Source organism: Anomalospiza imberbis, unplaced genomic scaffold (assembly GCF_031753505.1).
Source record: "Anomalospiza imberbis isolate Cuckoo-Finch-1a 21T00152 unplaced genomic scaffold, ASM3175350v1 scaffold_69, whole genome shotgun sequence".
NCBI lineage: Eukaryota > Metazoa > Chordata > Aves > Passeriformes > Viduidae > Anomalospiza > Anomalospiza imberbis.
Window position 1 is genome coordinate 186,896 of NW_027100303.1, and position 18,032 is coordinate 204,927.

Here is an 18,032-nt window from a genome sequence, read left to right on the forward strand (position 1 = left end):
CAGAGAGAGAGAAATAAAACTCCCAGGGTTTATTTGGGCCTCCCAGACTATATTTGGGGCTCAATTCCACAATCTGCAAGCTCCAAACACACCCCAATAAAAAAACGCTCTCAGGGACCCCCCGATAGATTTGGGACAAACTCCCCCTCCCCTCCCACATGCAGGATGAGGCGGGGGCGATGGTCCCAGGGCCAAGGGTACTGCGGCCACAGGGGGCACTGGAACCTCCTGTTTCTCCTCCTTTTCCTGCTCCTGCTCCTCCTCTTCTTGCTCCTCCTCTTCCTGCTCCTCCTTTTCCCCTCTCCCTCCTTCTCCTCGTTCCTCATCCCACCTCCTGCCCAGTTCCTGCCTTCTCTATATTTAGAGTGGAGAACCTTGCTTGTTTTTAGAACGAGAACAAAGATCCTAGATGGAACACGGCTTGCTGGTTTTAGCCAGAAGTGCCAGTGACTAAAGGTCATGTTTGCTCTGCTTTGGTGCCGTCCTTGTTCCTCCTCAGTGTTCAGGCTGGGCTATGGGGTGTCCTTGTTTGCTGCATTTTCAGAGTTCCTCCTGAATCCTTTGGGCAACAGGCTGTGCCCTGGGAGGGCTCTTTGTGCTCCTTTGTGACACAGGAGAACCTTCCAGGCGGTTTCTGCGTGAGCTGCTGCTGTGATGTCACAGGAGCACTGCCACGTCCCCGAGGTGTTCCCGTTGCTGTGGCACACGGAGGCCTCAGTGTCCAGAGTGGCTCTGGGCACTGCTCGTTGCCGGAGGATCCTCCTGCCCGAGGCATTCTCAGCAGCCAGCCCAGCCCTGACGGGTGTCCTTCTGTGCTTGCAGGGCTACAGTCTGCAGACGTGTGCAGCGCAGCCAAAATGATCCAGCACGTGGCTGCTGCAGTTTGCACGCTGTACTCTGTGGCGTATGCGGGGTATTTTTTAACCCACTTGGCACGTAAGTCAAGGTTTTCCCTCGATGCTGTGGCTCTGGGCTTGCTGTGTGCTTGCTGTTCTTCCTCTGGGCCTGAGCTGACTTTGTAACCAAATTGCCATGAAGACACCATTGCTTTGGGAGAGCTCCTGGCAGCAGCTGCAGCTGGAAAAGGGGGTGTCTGCAGCCAGCGGGGCGTGCTCAGCATTTGCAATGAGCTCTGGGGGGTTCTGTTCCCTCAAGCGGGGAGTCTGTGGCAGCAGAGCCTGGAACTGCCTGTCCAGCCAAGAGCTGACCCAGCCCAGTATTTTGTGCTGTTCTCTTGCTGTGTGAAGGGACTGTGGCTCCTGGAGGGACGCTGTGAAAGCAAAATGCTCTCTCAGGGTTGCCTTGCTCTGGGGCATTTCCCACCACAGGCAGGTTTTTTCCTGACAGCATCTGGTTCACATTCCCTCTCCCGTTGCAGGGCACCTCATGAGTGGATCCCGAGCAGCTCCTCCTTCAGTGAGTGGGAAAGGAACCTTTGGTGTTTGGAATTGTGCAGCAAGTTGTGAGCTCGGCATTTGGCAGCCGAGTGCCAGCCTGGGAGGCTGAAGGAAAGTTCCTGCCAGTGTCCTTGCAGCAGCAAAGGGATCCCTGGGAGTTTTCTCCTTTTCTTTCTGTCCACAGGGCACAAAAGCAGCACCAGAACCTCCTATGGCTCCCTCTGCTTCCAAAGAGGAGGCCAAAGAGGAGGAAGGCAGCAGTGAGCTTCCCGCTGTTCCGGGGGATGATGGTGAACGTCCGTCAGTGCCGGGAGATGACAGTGAACTTCCCGCTGCTCTGGGAGACGAGGGCGAACATCCCGCGCTGTGGGAACACAGTGGCGAGGCTCCTGCGGTGTGGGACAAGGACAGTGGACATCTCCTGGCGTGGGACGAGGACAGAGGACATCTTGTGGCTTGGGAAGAGGAGGGTGAACTTCTCCCAGCATGGGAAGTGGACAGTGAACGTCCCCTGGCTTGGGAAGATGATGGCAAACCTGAAGTGTTTTGGGAAGAGGATGGAGAAGCTCCCTGTGCTTGGGAAGAGGACACTGAACCTCCCTCGGCTGTGGGATCCTGGGCTGAACATTCTGACAGCAGCACAGCCCTGCAGCCAGAGGGGAGAGGGGAGTGGTGCCTGATGCAGCTGAGTACGTCTGCTCTGTTCCTGTGTGCCAGAGCAGGGTGCTGTGTGTGTGTCTCGGCATCAGCTGCACCCAGTGCTGCTCTGCAGCTGAATGTGCCAGGGTCATTTCTTGTCCTTCCCCAGCTGAGACCAAGGGGCTGACGGCCCCAGGGAGGGGGGCTGCATTCTGGCTCTGCTGCAAGGTGGGGTCTCACTCTGGGAGGGAGCGTCTTCCACGTGGTTTCTTTCAGGGAACACCGTGAGCCTGGCGGAGCCTGCCGAGAAATACCTGGAAGTGGAGCAGATTGGCCAAGGGTAAGTGCACGGCAGTTACTTCTGCACAAGCAGACCCAGGTGTTGTGCTGGTGCAGGATCAAGTGAGAAGTCAGGAGAGCTCCAAACACCTCCAGACACTGGGGCGCCATCCTGCTGTCCCTCAGTCCTGATCAGAATTGATACCTGTGCTCAGAAGGCACCGTCAAAGGCCCCTGAGGCTGGCAGTGTCCTGCCTGCAGCAAGGAGCAGGACCTGGAAGATCTTCTGCCCCTGGAATTGGATTGCCTAAAAGAGCCACTCACCATCTGGTGACTGTCAGAAAACAGTTCCCAAGGAGATTTCTTTCAAATATTTTGCTTCAAAAAATATCCTCCGGTCAGGATTAACAACCTAATGGTTTAGAAACAGAAACCAGAGCTGAAGTAATAAGTGCTCTATTCTAGCACAGGTAGTAGAGCCCATACATTCAGTAACAGACACAGAGCTGATGCACTCTGGGGGAAAATGCATCACCTGCCTGATGGCAGGGCCCTTGTGGATCCTGCAGGTCTTAGGCAGGAAATGGAAAAGGATGGAATGCATTCTTTTCCAGTTCTTTAGACACCCGTTACTCACTTCAGGTTTTGAACTAAAGCAGTGCAGCGTGGACATTTGGGATTTGCTCCAGCCCAATTCCTTGGTGTTGGGTCCCAGTTTTCTCTGGCACACCTTGCATGGCAGAGGGCTGGTGGCTGCTGCGCTGTTGTTGGAAGGGTCGATGCCCCCAGGTGTTTGTGAACGCTGCAGGCAGCAGAGATCTCCTGTCTGGGCTGGCTTTCACTGCCAGGGCCTAAAGCGCTGCTTCTTTCTTCTCTGCTGTTTTGTCTCCAGAGCTTTCGGAACCGTTTCGAAAGGACTCGACAGGGCCACTGGAGGAGAGGTCAGTGTCAACACGCCCAGCACGTCTGGCAGCTCTCCAGGGCTCTCCCCTCGGCTGGGAGCTGTGGCTGCAGCTTTGGGGGCCAGCAGAGCTTTCCTGCACAGGCTGCTCCTCTGCAGGCAGAGCCGTGTCAGCCTGCAGAGCACAGCTGGGACAGACTTGGTCCTTCTGAAGTGCCCAAAGGAATGCAAGCAGGGCAATGGATGTGTGTCTTTGCTTTGTTGTGCAACCCCAACCAGAGCAGTTGCATCTGAAATCATGACCAAATTCCATAGAACTGCTAAAGGGTTCCCGGCTGTTTTGCTCTGTTTGCACAGAACCAGAATTACCTCCTGCTTGCAAAGTGTGTTTGAACAATAATGAGAGTGTTGAGGCCATTTGAGAAGACTGTAGCTGCAGAGAATGTGGTTAGAGCTTGGAGGCTGACAGCTGAGGGGCCATTTCTGCAGGGCTTACAAGGCCAAATGTCTCTGGCCATGTGTCCTGTAAGCAGCCCCCAGCGAGCAGAGCAATGGGCTGTGGGAATGGCACTTGCTGAGCTCTGGTGTCCCATCCCAAGGCAGTTTGGCACAGCCCGACTCCGTCGCGCCAAAAAGACTCGCTCCGTGTTTGCTGCGGCCTCCTACCACAGACTCCTCCAGTTAAAGGTCTGCAATGTCCCTTCAGGTGGCCATAAAGAAAATGAGTCTGAGAGGGCAGAACAGGGAACGAGCTGTGAATGAGCTCCTGCTCCTGAAGGACAAGAAGAACCCCAACATTGTCAGCTCCTTGGACAGGTGAGTGCTTCAGGCCTTATCCCGTGCCCGGGCCCTGCCTTAACCTTTCCTGCCATCCGTAGTCTGTAGCCTGATTTGAAAATGCCTGACCCAGCCGTTTCTTCCCAAAACAACAGCCTGGCAGTTCGCTTCCTCCGTGTGCTTTTGTTGCTTTGGTTTGGTTTTTCCTTCAAGTTGACCTTGTTTTCTGTGTCTTACAACAAGTGCTGGTAAACCACAGCAGAAATTATTTCCCTTGGCTTCTTCTTCCCAGCCCTTTCCCATTGCTGCAGATGCCAGGAAGACCAGGTTCTTGTTCCCAGAAATGCCTCGTTTGCCCATTTGTCACTGGCCCAGCCTGTTTCTGAAGGGACTTTCTGAAAGGTTTTCTGACCCCTTTTGTCCCAAGTGCTGCCCGGCCTCCTCCCCTGGATAACCCTGGGAGCTGTGTTGCCGTGTTCTGCAGGGAAGGGTGGAACTGATGAGTTCAGAAGCTGAACCAGCTGGGGGCCAGTGTTGTGGGTCCACATTGATCTGGGCCTTTGCTAAACTGCATTTTTCACCTGCTTGCCATCTCAGGCCTCTCCTTTCTCACAGGGGTCTCCTCCTTTAGACTGTGCAGATCCCAAGGGCTGTGCAGTCTGGCAGGAATGTCTCTCCATCGGATTCTATCCTCATTGACAAGTGACCTGGCAACAAAACTCCACTCCAGGCTCTTCCATGGGAGAATTGAGCACTGCACATTGGTCTCCATGCCACTGCTTTCCTCTTCCAGCTTCCTTGTTGATGGAGATCTCTGGCTGGTGATGGAATACATGGATGGAGGAACTTTGCAGGACGTTGTCAGACAGACACGCATGGCTGAAGGAGAGATGGCAGCTGTCAGTCGGGAGGTGAGGGATCCTGCCTGTGACTGCCATGCCTTGGACACGATGGTCCTTCCCAAGAGGGCGTGAGAGCAGGAGTGGCTCCATGCTCAGGGCTTTGTTTCTCTGTTGTTTTTATGAGCTGGATAAGAAAGAGCCCCTGCAGTGAACGGCCTGCCAGCAGCACTGCACTTCTCCTCTGTTCTTGCTCTCTTTCCTGCTGTTGTGGCACTCTGTCTGTTTTGGATTTGATGTGCTGTTCTCAGCTTTGCCCTGAACCGTTTGCCTGGAGCTTGTCTGCACTGCACTCCTGGCCTGTCACAGCAAAGTCGCTGCTGGCAGAATTCTAAACTGTCCTTTCTTGTGTGATATATTCCGGCCATTGGTTTTTACCCTTGTGTTTCTTGTTCTCTCTCAGTGTCTGCAGGGCCTGCATTTCCTCCATTCGAACCGGGTGATCCACAGAGATCTGAAGAGCTCCAACATCCTTCTGGGAATGGACGGCTCTGTCAAGCTGGGTGGGTGTTCCTGGCCAGGCACGGCGCTCCCGGGGTGCGGCTGTGGGGCTGCTTCCCAGTGACGGCCAGAGCCCCACAAGGGCTGCTGGGGGCACTGCCCGGCCCCTGCTGCCAGCTGAGAGCGGCTGCCCCTGCAGAGAGCTCAGGAGAGGAGCAGGCTGTCAGGGGTGCCTTTGCTCTGGGAATGGCCCTCCCAGAGGGGCAGGAGTTGGAATCTAAAGCTCCAAGGGAATCAGTAAAAGCAACTGCACGAAAGCTGCGGGTTTCTTTAAGGGTCCAGTTCAGTTCCATCTTTCCTTGGCTACAGCCCTGAGGACTTTTCCAGCTGACATCACTGCTGCATTCTCAGCTTGAGAGCGGGGAGTCTTTGTGCTTGGTTTCCTCATTCCAGCTGCCTTTGACAGTGTTTGTTTCTGTCCTCAGCTGATTTTGGCCTCAGCGCTCAGCTCAGCCCTGAGCAGGACCAGCGCAGCTCCATGGTGGGCACTGCTCACTGGATGGCCTCAGAAGTTGTCACCAGTTCTCCTTACGGCCCCAAGGTGGACATCTGGTCCTTCGGCATTGTGACCATCGAGATGGTAGAAGGAGAACCTCCTTACTTCAAGGAAACGAGGGCCATGGTAAGAGGCCAATTCTCCCGTGGTTGCAGAGGCCTGTGAGCACAGGGTGAGCCTGCACTGGGAGCAGCAGCTGGAGGTTTCTTCACGTGGGGAAGGGAATTCCCAGAGGACTGGAGTCTCTTCACAGACACATATTCTGCAGTCTCCAGACAGAATTTGCTTTGGGATTTACATTGTTGCAGTTCTTCTGGCTGTGAGGATGACCTGAAAATGTGAAGCAAGTGCACCAGCTCTTTACAATGGCTGCGGCAGCACCAGGGTTTGGGTTTTTTGGTTGGCATAGAAAAATGAGCTGTGAGCAGCATCTCTGCCAGGGAGGAAAGTGCCCCTGGAGCTGGGGCTGGGAAGCTGGGGTCGATGTGAGCACTTGTGGGTGGGAAGGAAGCTGGCAGAGCGCTGAGTTTGCTTTTCCTGCAGGCTCGTGCTCTGATCCGGCAGAACGGGACCCCGCAGCTGCAGGAGCCCAGGCGCCTGTCGGCTCTGCTGCGGGACTTCCTCGAGTGCAGCCTGGAGCCGGACGAGGAGCGGCGCTGGTCTGCCCAGGAGCTGCTGCAGGTGAATGCCAAGCGGCTGCAGGGGAAGCAGCAGCGCCAGGGAGGGGTTTTCTTGTGGGGCCCCCTCCGATGGTCTCCGGTCTCGCTGCTTTCCACACGCAAAGCAAGCAGAATCCTCGCCTGGTTTGGCTTGGCAGGGACCTTTCGAGGTCATCTGCACCTGGGGCCCCACAGCGAGCAGGGCCATCTTCAAGCAGCTCAGGTGGCTCAGAGCCCTGCCTGACCTGAGCTTGGATGTTCCCAGGGAGGAGGCACCTCCCACATCTCTGGGCACCTTCTGTCAGTGCTTCCCCACTCTCCCGATAAAAAAATTCTTCCTTGGATCTCATCTGAGCCTGCTTCCCTCTCCTGAGTTTCAGACCATTTCCCTTTGTCCTGTTGCAACAGAGCCTGTGAGGAAGTTGACTCTGGAAAGTAACGGTTCATTTCTTTCTTTTTTCTCCTTTGGGCAGCACCCATTTTTATCATCAGCCAAGCCTCTCTCCAGCCTGACCCCTCTGATCATCGCAGCACAGCAACTGAGGCAGCAGTGGAGGAGATGAAGGACTGGAGGACAGCGTTTAGTTACAGTAGTTAGTTAGGACAACTAGTTAGTTTTGGTAGTTAGCAGTGCCAGTTAGTTATGGTAGTTAGCAGTGCTAGTTGGTTAAGGTAGTTAGGACAGCCTGTTTGTTATGGTTCTTATGACAGCCTGTTTGGTATGGCAGTTTTTTGAATAAAAACTCTCTTAAACCTCAACTCCCTTGACGTGTCCCTTCCTTCTCCCTGTGTGACTCAGCTGCCCGGAGCAATGTGAGGGGAGAGCGGGCCCAGCCTTGCCCAGAGCTGAGCCCCAGCAGAGCCCTGGCAGAGCCCAGAGCAGCCTCGGCATCTGCAGAGTCAGCCTGGAAGGAGGCGCTTGGAGCCTTCTCGGCTGCACCCCACTCTTGGTTACAAACTGTGGGTGGTGGAAAATGCCACCGGCTCTTCAATAGGGCAGAAGGGGCCCGGGGAAGGCCCAAGTGCTCCATGCAAGGGAAAAACCTGCCCTGGGTTTGTTATAAAGAACTATGTAGTTGGTGGCTTTTGCTATTATGTCTTGACTTCTGCAACTTATTCCTAATCACAACATGAAAGATGAGCTGATTTTGATAGAGGACAGTTTGTAATCACTTTTAACTGCTTTTGCTGTCGTACAATTTGTCAGCTTTTTGTGGCCCGTGCCCTGGGCCCTGTGTCGCTCATATCCTCGGAACATCATTCATGGATGATATTTTAGTTTGTGGACCTTGTGAAAAATATACATTATAGTTTTGGCTTTTGCAAAGTATTGAAGTGGATGCTACGTGTTGTGCATTCGAATGTTAACTTTTGCAGAAGTAGCTGCAGTTGTGAAATAATAACTAATGCTTTTATTTTTGTAACTAACTGACAAGAATAACTCAGAGATATTTGTGAAACAGCTAATGTTGATTTAAAGTACTTGTGGAAGTAGCTAAAACCGTCTGCATGGCCAGATAACATTTAAGGAACGGGTGTGATGAGGACCCCTGCCGCTGACCCTTCGACTGTCAATAACTGTCGCCTGCTGATGTGGAAACCCAGGGCACTGGGAATATTTCTCTGTCTGCTCTGGGGTGTCCTGACCCCCAGGGCAGCACTGACTTTGACCCTCTTTCATGGAGAAAACTTCCAAAGCCTCAAGGTAAACTAGAAACCACAAAAGTGTGAAAGAGATTGTAGAGATTGTAGAGAGTAGTGTAGTATTTCACATGGGTGAGACATTTAGGTTTTAGGATTTTTAGTATGTTATAGATGGGTTCAAGATTGAGGATATAGGGTGTTGTCTTGAGTTCCCTTCTTCTTTGTTCTTCTTCCTCTTTCTTCTTGCCTTTAGGTGGTATCTTGTAATTGGGTAGAAAAATCCACATGAAAAATCTGGGTCTTTAGGGCTCAGTTATTGGGTTAGAAAGGAAAATAATTTAGGTGCTCCTACTTAATTGGGTAGCTTAGTTTTTGATTAGACTCAAAATGCCTTGTAACAAGAGATTGTTAGTCACTTTTGTGCTGTTTTTCCTGCTCGCAGAGACTGGTGCAGACAGTGTGCTGAAGTTTTGATAAGGTAACAATAAACAGAAGCTGAAGACCAAAAAAGTCCAATGCGTCTCTCCTTCCTGACACAGAATTGCTCCAGGAGGGTCTCCCCTGCCAGGGGAGCCCCCAGGGAGTTGCCCAGCTTGGGGCCTGCAGACTCACAGCTGAAACCAGGGATCAGGGGGCTGTTGTGAGGAAGTGACACAAAACCCTCAGAACAACAATCCACGATTCCTGCACGTACTCTAGAAAGGCAGTTGGGGGTCAAACCAACATCAAGAGTTCCTGGAACAAGTAAACGAGTTCAAATAAAGGTTTGAATACGTATAACCTTTATCAATATGTTTTTGAACAATAAAATGGAAAAAATAGATAAGAAGAGTTGCTATGGCTAACCAGTGTGCCTCTGGCCATTGCCAAACACCCACTGCTGTTATTGATTTGTCTCTAATTATGCCTTCTTAAAGTTTTAAAAATTCTAAAGCATGAGGCTCATTTCTCACCAAACCCAAGGTACTCACCCCTTGCTTTCTTGCAAGCCATTGCCAATCCTCAATTTCATCTGGGTGGAGGAGAATGACGCTGCAATGAAAACAAGGAAAAGGAAGATGCACTGCTGTGGAGGCCCAGGGGCCTACCATCAGAATCTCAGTCCCTCAGCTCTGGAGGACTGGTCCCAAATAAGAATAGATTTCAAGGTTATGGGGAGAAGCTTGCTTCTCCCATAGATCTTTGCAGGCACATGCTGATTTCTGTAAAGTTATGTTACCCCATTGGCCCGTTGGCCTAATTACCCCAGTTCAACCCCTGTCACCTATTTTGGTTAGTCCCTAGAATGTTCTCCTCTCTCTGTCCCTCCACTGGCCCAAGTTTAGTGCATTTCCCTGCCTCTGTTTCCCTATTAGCTGACACGACCCTTAACCCCTCCTTTGCACCATTTTCCCCCATATCCATTGGACCCTGACCCTCAGCTCCACCCTCACTACCCCATATAAAAACCCCCTGTGCCCTCAGCTTGCAGCCTGTCTTTGTCCCTGGTCCCTGTTCAGCTCTGTGCTCTGTTCCTGTTCCAATAAACCCAGTTTGCTGGAGATCCTACAAAGACCCATCCTGCCTACTTTGTCAGCTTTATAAAGTTGCCATGAGCTTCGGGCTCATCAGTGCCGGACGCTCCAAGGGCCTTGGTAGCGCCAGGACGCTACAGACTGGGACAGCCAGGCAGGTGAGGAGGAAGTCACTGCCCCTTTGCCCCTCTCTCCTGCTCCATCTCCCAGCCCAGCATCGCCCCTGGCTGCAGGACAACCTCGCTGCTGACGCCGTCCTGCCAGGGATGGATTGTGGGGATCTCCTTCCCCTTCCCTCTGGCACGGACACAAATCCCAGCTTCTTCTCTGCCCTGCTTCCTCTCCTCATTCTCTCCTTCATCCATCTACATCTTTTCCCATTTCCTTCCTCCCTCGTTCCTTCTTCTCCCTTCCTCTCCTGCCTTTCCCTTTCCTTTTCTCCCTGTCCCTAACTCTCCTTGTCCTTCCTGCCCCAGGCACTGATCTGTGGACAGAGACCAGGGAGAACAAATCCCTGCCACAGAACCTCGTGGAAGAGGCCATTTGGAATTGCTCCACGGCACAGGAATGCAATGGGGAGGAAAAGCCCCAGAGGTCCCACATGAGGAGGGGCTGCAAACCCAGCCTGGGGAGCTGTGAGGAGGTAAAACTCCCCCTGTGGTGGGAAGGGTGTGGGGAATGTGAGAAGAGCTTCAGGCAGTGCTCAGCCTATTCCTGGTGCCTCCAAAGATGGCATTGCTGGATGCAGAGATCCATGGGGCTGCAGAGATGCCCCTGCAGATCCATGGGGCTGCAGAGATGCCCCTGCAGATCCATGGGGATGCAGAGGTCTCCCTGCATATCCATGGGTGTAATATATAATTTAAAATAAATTCGTGCTCAGGACTAAAAAAAATACAGTATCTTTTTAAATGGAATCAAGTGACAGAAAGAACAATATATGCAAGATGAATTCCTGTCTCAAAGGATGGTTACTCTGAAGGATTATTCCATCTAGAAGATAAGCATTGAACTGATAAGATGAATATTCATAGCCAGAACAAGATATTCGAGAGGATTACCATCTAACGAGACTTCAGCAGCGTATTCCAGGAAAAACTCTACACAAGAAAACATGCATTACTATGTGGAAAGGGGCAAGACCGACAAGAGGGAACAGGAAGACCCCCCAGGAGTCCTACTACGTCTGAAAGCAATAAAAATAAAACCCTGTGGAATCAGTACCTTGTGAACTGCCAGAGGTACGGGGCTGTATAGCCTGAAACCAGCTCCGATCGCCTGGCTCGGTGCTGTTTTTCTTGTGGCTTTTCCAATTTTTATTTGACTTGATTTAATAAATTCCTCTAATTATTAAATTGACTGATTCATTGATAACAATGGGGCTGCAGGGATCCCCCTGCAGATCCATGGGGATGCAGAGATCCCCCTGCAGCCCCTGGAGGAGCCAGGCTGGAGCACGGGGATGCCTGAGAGGAGGCTGTGACCCCGTGGACAGAGGGGCCCCCGCTGGAGCAGCCTGTCCTGGAAGGAGTGACCCCGTGGCACAGTGACCCACGCTGCAGCACTTGGAGGGGGGCTGTGCCCCAGGGGATGGACTCTAGTTGGAGAAGTTCCTGGAGAAGTCTCCGGTGGGAGGGACCGCAGGCTGCAGCAGGGGAACGACTCCTGTCCCTGGGCAGAGGGAGAAGCCACGGGGGATGAACTGAGCACGGCCCCATTCCCTGTCTCCTGCACTGCCGGGGGAGGAGGTGCAGCTGGAAGGAGGGAGGCGTGGGGAAAGCTGCATTCAAGGCTCTTCATTGACTTCTCATTGTCCTGTTCTTGTTGGAACCCAGAATGTCCCTTGGACACTCTTGGATGTTCCGGGCCCAGGTCAGAAGCATTTGAGACCCTGGCATGCAGCTGGAAACTCCTGTGGCTTTGAATCTGACCCATGGAACAATTTACCAACCTTGCAGGAAGAACAAGAAATCACAAAGGTTTAGATATTATAGTAGAAGTAGTCACAACGTGAAAGGAAGAACTTTTGAGTGCTGTACAGGGGGGTTTTAGGCCTTGTACAGAGGGGTCTGAGTTTTGTACATGGGGGTCAGAAGTTCTAAGATGAAGGGACTTGGGCGTGCCCTGTCCTCCTTCTTTCTCCTTCCTAACCTCCATGTTCATGGTGATGTTGGCACTCACAGATTGGTTTAGAGTAGAAAGTCACCATTCAATATAGGTGATAGGCATTGGGGTAAAACCATAAACATTTAACACGTCATGGATGATATAAAAGATGGCACCAGCCCCCTGGGAGTCAGTGTGTGCCTTTGTCTGACCTGCTGAACGGACCGCAGCAGTTCAGGAAGAAAATCTTTTAGATAACACACAATAAACTACCTTGAGACAGGAGGACTGAAGACTACTGACTCTTTCCTTGAAGGCACGGGTTGGAGGAGAGACTTTTCCATCTTTCAGGGCCACCCCAATCTGGGGGTGAGCCCTGACACACAGTTTGTAACCAAGAGTCGGGTGCAGCCGAGAAGGCTCCAAGCGCCTCCTTCCAGGCTGACTCTGCAGATGCCGAGGCTGCTCTGGGCTCTGCCAGGGCTCTGCTGGGGCTCAGCTCTGGGCGAGGCTGGGCCCGCTCTCCCCTCACATTGCTCCAGGCAGCTGAGTCACACAGGGAGAAGGAAGGGACACGCCAAGGGAGTTGAGGTTGAAGAGAGTTTTTATTCAAAAAACTGCCATAACAAACAGGCTGTCATAAGAGCCATAACAAACAGGCTGTCCTAACTACCTTAACCAACTAGCACTACTAACTACCATAACTAACTGGCACTGCTAACTACCATAACTAACTAGTTGTCCTAACTAACTACTGTGACTAGAATTTGTCCTCCAGTCCTTCATCTCCTCCGCTGCTGCCTCAGTTGCTTTGCTGCGGTGATCAGAGGGGTCAGGCTGGAGACAGGCTTGGCTGATGATAAAAATGGGTGCTGCCCAAAGGAGAAAAAAGAAAGAAATGAACCGTTACTTTCCAGAGTCAACTTCCTCACAGGCTCTGTTGCAACAGGACAAAGGGAAATGGTCTGAAACTCAGGAGAGGGAAGCAGGCTCAGACTAGGTCTGAGGCAGAATTTTTTTAGCAGGAGAGTGGGGAAGCACTGACAGAAGGTGCCCAGAGATGTGGGAGGTGCCTCCTCCCTGGGAACATCCAAGCTCAGGTCAGGCAGGGCTCTGAGCCACCTGAGCTGCTTGAAGATGGCCCTGCTCGCTGTGGGGCCCCAGGTGCAGATGACCTCGAAAGGCCCCTGCCAAGCCAAACCAGGCGAGGATTCTGCTTGCTTTGCGTGTGGAAAGCAGCAAGACCGGAGACCATCGGAGGGGGCCCCACAAGAAAACCCCTCCCTGGCGCTGCTGCTTCCCCTGCAGCCGCTTGGCATTCACCTGCAGCAACTCCTGGGCAGACCAGCGCCGCTCCTCGTCCGGCTCCAGGCTGCACTCGAGGAAGTCCCGCAGCAGAGCCGACAGGCGCCTGGGCTCCTGCAGCTGCGGGGTCCCGTTCTGCCGGATCAGAGCGCGAGCCTGCAGGAAAAGCAAACTCAGCGCTCTGCCAGCTTCCTTCCCACCCACAAGTGCTCACATCGACCCCGGCTTCCCAGCCCCAGCTCCAGGGGCACTTTCCTCCCTGGCAGAGATGCTGCTCACAGCTCATTTTTCTATGCCAACCAAAAATCCCAAACCCTGGTGCTGCCGCAGCCACTGTAAAGAGCTGGTGCACTTGCTTCACATTTTCAGGTCACCCTCACAGCCAGAAGAGCTGCAACAACGTAAATCCCAAAGCAAATTGTGTCTGGAGACTGCAGAATATGTGTCTGTGTTGAGGCTCCAGTCCTCTGGGAATTCCCTTCCCCATGTGCAGAAACCTCCAGCTGCTGCTCCCAGTGCAGGCTCACCCTGTGCTCACAGGCCTCTGCAACCACGGGAGAATTTGCCCCTTACCATGGCCCTCGTTTCCCTGAAGTAAGGCGGTTCTCCTTCCACCATCTCGATGGTCACAATTCCAAAGGACCAGATGTCCACCTTGGGGCCGTAAGGAGAACTGGTGACAACTTCTGGGGCCATCCAGTGAGCAGTGCCCACCATGGAGCTGCACTGGTCCTGCTCAGGGCTGAGCTGAGCGCTGAGGCCAAAATCAGCTGAGGACAGAAGCAAACACTGTCAAAGGCAGCTGGAATGAGGAAACCAAGCACAAAGACTCCCCGCTCTCCGTCTCAGAATGCAGCAGTGAAGTCAGCTGGAAAAGTCCTCAGGGCTGTAGCCAAGGAAAGATGGAACTGAACTGGACCCTTAAAGAAACCCTCAGCTTTCGTGCAGTCGCTTTTACTGATTCCCTTGCAGCTTTAGATTCCAACTCCTGCCCCTCTGGGAGGGCCATTGCCAGAGCAAAGGCACCCCTGACAGCCTGCTCCACTCCTGAGCTCTCTGCAGGGGCAGCCGCTCTCAGCTGGCAGCAGGGGCCGGGCAGTGCCCCCAGCAGCCCTTGTGGGGCTCTGGCCGTCACTGGGAAGCAGCCCCACAGCCGCACCCCGGGAGCGCCGTGCCTGGCCAGGAACACCCACCCAGCTTGACAGAGCCGTCCATTCCCAGAAGGATGTTGGAGCTCTTCAGATCTCTGTGGATCACCCGGTTCGAATGGAGGAAATGCAGGCCCTGCAGACACTGAGAGAGAACAAGAAACACGAGGGTAAAAACCAATGGCTGGAATATATCACACAAGAAAGGACAGTTTAGAATTCTGCCAGCAGCGACTTTGCTGTGACAGGCCAGGAGTGCAGTGCAGACAAGCTCCAGGCAAACGGTTCAAGGCAAAGCTGAGAACAGTACATCAAATCCAAAACAGACAGAGAGTGCCACAACAGCAGGAAAGAGAACAAGAACAGAGTAGAAGTGCAGTGCTGCTGGCAGGCCGTTCACTGCAGGGGCTCTTCCTTCTCCAGCTCATAAAAACAACAGAGAAACAAAGCCCTGAGCCTGGAGCCACTCCTGCTCTCACGCCCTGCTGGGAAGGACCATCGTGTCCAAGGCATGGCAGTCACAGGCAGGATCCCTCACCTCCCGACTGACAGCTGCCATCTCTCCTTCAGCCATGCGTGTCTGTCTGACAACGTCCTGCAAAGTTCCTCCATCCATGTATTCCATCACCAGCCAGAGATCTCCATCAACAAGGAAGCTGGAAGAGGAAAGCAGTGGCATGGAGACCAATGTGCAGTGCTCAATTCTCCCATGGAAGAGCCTGGAGTGGAGTTTTGTTGCCAGGTCACTTGTCAATGAGGACAGAATCCGATGGAGAGACATTCCTGCCAGGCTGCACAGCCCTTGGGATCTGCACAGCCTAAAGGAGGAGACCCCTGTGAGAAAGGAGAGGCCTGAGATGGCAAGCAGGTGAAAAATGCAGTTTAGCAAAGGCCCAGATCAATGTGGAACCACAACACTGGCCCCCAGCTGGTTCAGCTTCTGAACTCATCAGTTCCACCCTTCCCTGCAGAACAAGGCAACACAGCTCCCAGGGTTATCCAGGGGAGGAGGCCGGGCAGCACTTGGGACAAAAGGGGTCAGAAAACCTTTCAGAAAGTCCCTTCAGAAACAGGCAAGGCCAGTGACAAATGGGCAAACTAGGCATTTCTGGGAACAAGAACCTGGTCTTCCTGGCATCTGCAGCAATGGGAAAGGGCTGGGAAGAAGAAGCCAAGGGAAATAATTTCTGCTGTGGTTTATCAGCACATGTTGTAAGACACAGAAAACATGGTCAGCTTGAAGGGAAAACCAAACCAAAGCAACAAAAGCACAGGGAGGGAGCGAACTGCCAGGCTGTTGTTTTGGGAAGATACGGCAGGGTCAGGCATTTTCAAATCAGGCTACAGACTACGGATGCCAGGAAAGGTTAAGGCAGGGCCCGGGCACGGGATAAGGCCTGAAGCACTCACCTGTCCAAGGAGCTGACAATGTTGGGGTGCTTCTTGTCCTTCAGGAGTAGGAGCTCATTCACAGCTCGTTCCCTGTTCTGCCCTCTCAGACTCATTTTCTTTATGGCCACCTGAAGGGACATTGCAGACCTTTAACTGGAGGAGTCTGTGGCAGGAGGCCGCAGCAAACACAGAGCGAGTCTTTTTGGGGCTACGGAGCCGGGCTGTGCCCAAACTGCCTTGGGATGGGACACCAGAGCTCAGCAAGTGCCATTCCCACAGCTCATTGCTCTGCTCGCTGGGGGCTGCTTACAGGACACATGGCCAGAGATATTTGGCCTTGCAGGCTCTGCAGAAATGGCCCCTCAGCTGTCAGCCTCCAAGCTCTAACCACATTCTCTGCACCTACAGTCTTCTCAAATGGCCTCAACACTCTCATTATTGTTCAAACACATTCTGCAAGCAGGGGGTAATTCTGGTTCTGTGCAAACAGAGCAAAACAGCTGGGAACCCTTTAGCAGTTCTATGGGATTGGGTCATGATTTCAGATGCAACTGCTCTGGTTGGGGTTGCACAACAAACCAAACACACACATCCATTGCTCAGGTGATCCCTGTCACAGGCTGTCACTGACCCCAGATCCAAACACAACTGCAGGGTTTAGGAGAGAGCTTTGCTCTGGACATCCATCTTCTCATTTCTCTCCCTCTCTCTGTGAACAGCTGCAGTGGAACTAAAACCCCAAACTGAGCCCAAGCAGGATCTCTCCCTCTTTAGGCCTTGAGGTATCCTTTGAAGATGAAAGGCAGGATGGAAAAACTGCTAAATAGTGTTCCTGTCTGAGGCTGGGGTGAAGATAAATTGGGCCTCAGTCTCCAGCACTGATGCATTCCCACTTTTAGATATGAAGACCAAGCCAGCGTGTCCTGCTCTGACAGACACCGCTGCCCTCCTTGCATTCCTTTGGGCACTTCAGAAGGACCAAGTCTGTCCCAGCTGTGCTCTGCAGGCTGACACGGCTCTGCCTGCAGAGGAGCAGCCTGTGCAGGAAAGCTCTGCTGGCCCCCAAAGCTGCAGCCATAGCTCCCAGCAGAGGGGAGAGCCCTGGAGAGCTGCCAGACGTGCTGGGCGTGTTGACACTGACCTCTCCTCCAGTGGCCCTGTCAAGTCCTTTTGAAACGGTTCCGAAAGCCCTGGAGACAAAACAGCAGAGAAGAAAGAAGCAGCGCTTTAGGCCCTGGCAGTGAAAGCCAGCCCAGACAGGAGATCTCTGCTGCCTGCAGCGTTCACAAACACCTGGGGGCATCGACCCTTCCAACAACAGCGCAGCAGCCACCAGAATGATGATGATGATGATGCCCCACTCATGGCGATGATAACAGTAGAGGGCAACAACAATGACAGTGATGATGACGATGATGACAATGACGATGAAGGTGACAGAGAATGATGATGATGATGATGCACCACTCATGCCAATGATGACAGCAGAAGATGACAATGATGACGATGATGACAATGACGATGAAGGTGACAGAGAATGATGATGATGATGATGCACCACTCATGGCAATAATGACAGCAGATGAGAACGATGATGATGATGGCAATGATGGCGATGAAGATGCCATGTGGGTCTCCTCACCATGGTCTCCCCCAAGAGCACCTCAAGCAGCCGCGTGAGCACAAAGCCATCGTGCAGGTCCAAGTAGAGGTCCCCGACGCGGCAGGTGGCGCGCGCCGGGTGGGCGTTCACCCACTTGGTGAAGGTCTTCTTCTGCACCGCGTCCCGCTCGTCTGAAGGGACATAGCGGTCACCACAAATCCACCCCAAATTCCACCCCAGACCCACCTTGAGACCCCAAATCCACCCTGAGACCCCCATGGGACTCAGGAGCCTTCTGGTGGACGTTCACCCACTTGGTGAAGGTCTTCTCCTTCACCATGGCCTGCTCGTCCAGGGGACATCGAGGTCACCCCAAATCCACCCCAAATCCACCCTGAGACCCCAAATCCACCCTGAGACCCCCATGGGACTCAGGAGCCTTCTGGTGGACGTTCACCCACTTGGTGAAGGTCTTCTCCTTCACCATGGCCTGCTCGTCCGGGGGACATCAAGGTCACCCCAAATTTTGGGGGCTTTTGGGGGGTTTTGGGGTTTTCTGGGGAGAGTTGAGAAGATTTTTGGGGCTTTTTTAGGGGTTTTTGGGTGTTTGAGGAGTTTTTTTTAGGGTTTTTTGAGGTTTTGGGGGTTTTTGGGGGGATTTGAGAAGTTTGTTTTGGGGTTTTTTGGTTTTTTTATTTTTTGAGGGTTGAAATCTGCAAATTTTTTGGGGAATATTTGGATTTTTTGGGTTTTTTTGGGGGGGAATCTGCGA

At 53.0% G+C, this 18,032-nt stretch overlaps 1 protein-coding gene and 1 pseudogene across 1 annotated transcript; one reads left to right on the plus strand and one right to left on the minus strand.

The window, feature by feature from the left end:
* Positions 1–18,032, plus strand: part of LOC137467576 (uncharacterized) — a 441,429-nt pseudogene that overhangs the window by 36,599 nt on the left and 386,798 nt on the right.
* On the minus strand, positions 13,494–17,600 carry LOC137467586 (serine/threonine-protein kinase PAK 3-like). The gene is made up of 8 exons (XM_068179065.1): positions 17,507–17,600; positions 17,300–17,451; positions 16,799–16,891; positions 15,676–15,785; positions 14,804–14,921; positions 14,311–14,410; positions 13,691–13,887; positions 13,494–13,508 (listed from the first exon to the last, which is right to left on the minus strand). Exons 1-8 carry the CDS (start codon positions 17,598–17,600, stop codon positions 13,494–13,496), a joined length of 879 nt encoding a protein of 292 aa, XP_068035166.1.

Coding starts and splice junctions, on each gene's coding strand:
- LOC137467586 (XM_068179065.1), bottom strand. CDS start 17,600: ATGGTGAAGGAGAAGACCTTCACCAAGTGGGTGAACGTCCACCAGAAG. Junction 17,452..17,506: donor GGTGGATTTGGGGTCTCAAG/GTGGGTCTGGGG, acceptor ATGTCCCTTCAG/ACGAGCGGGACGCGGTGCAG. Junction 16,892..17,299: donor TGCTCTTGGGGGAGACCATG/GTGAGGAGACCC, acceptor TTTCACTGCCAG/GGCCTAAAGCGCTGCTTCTT.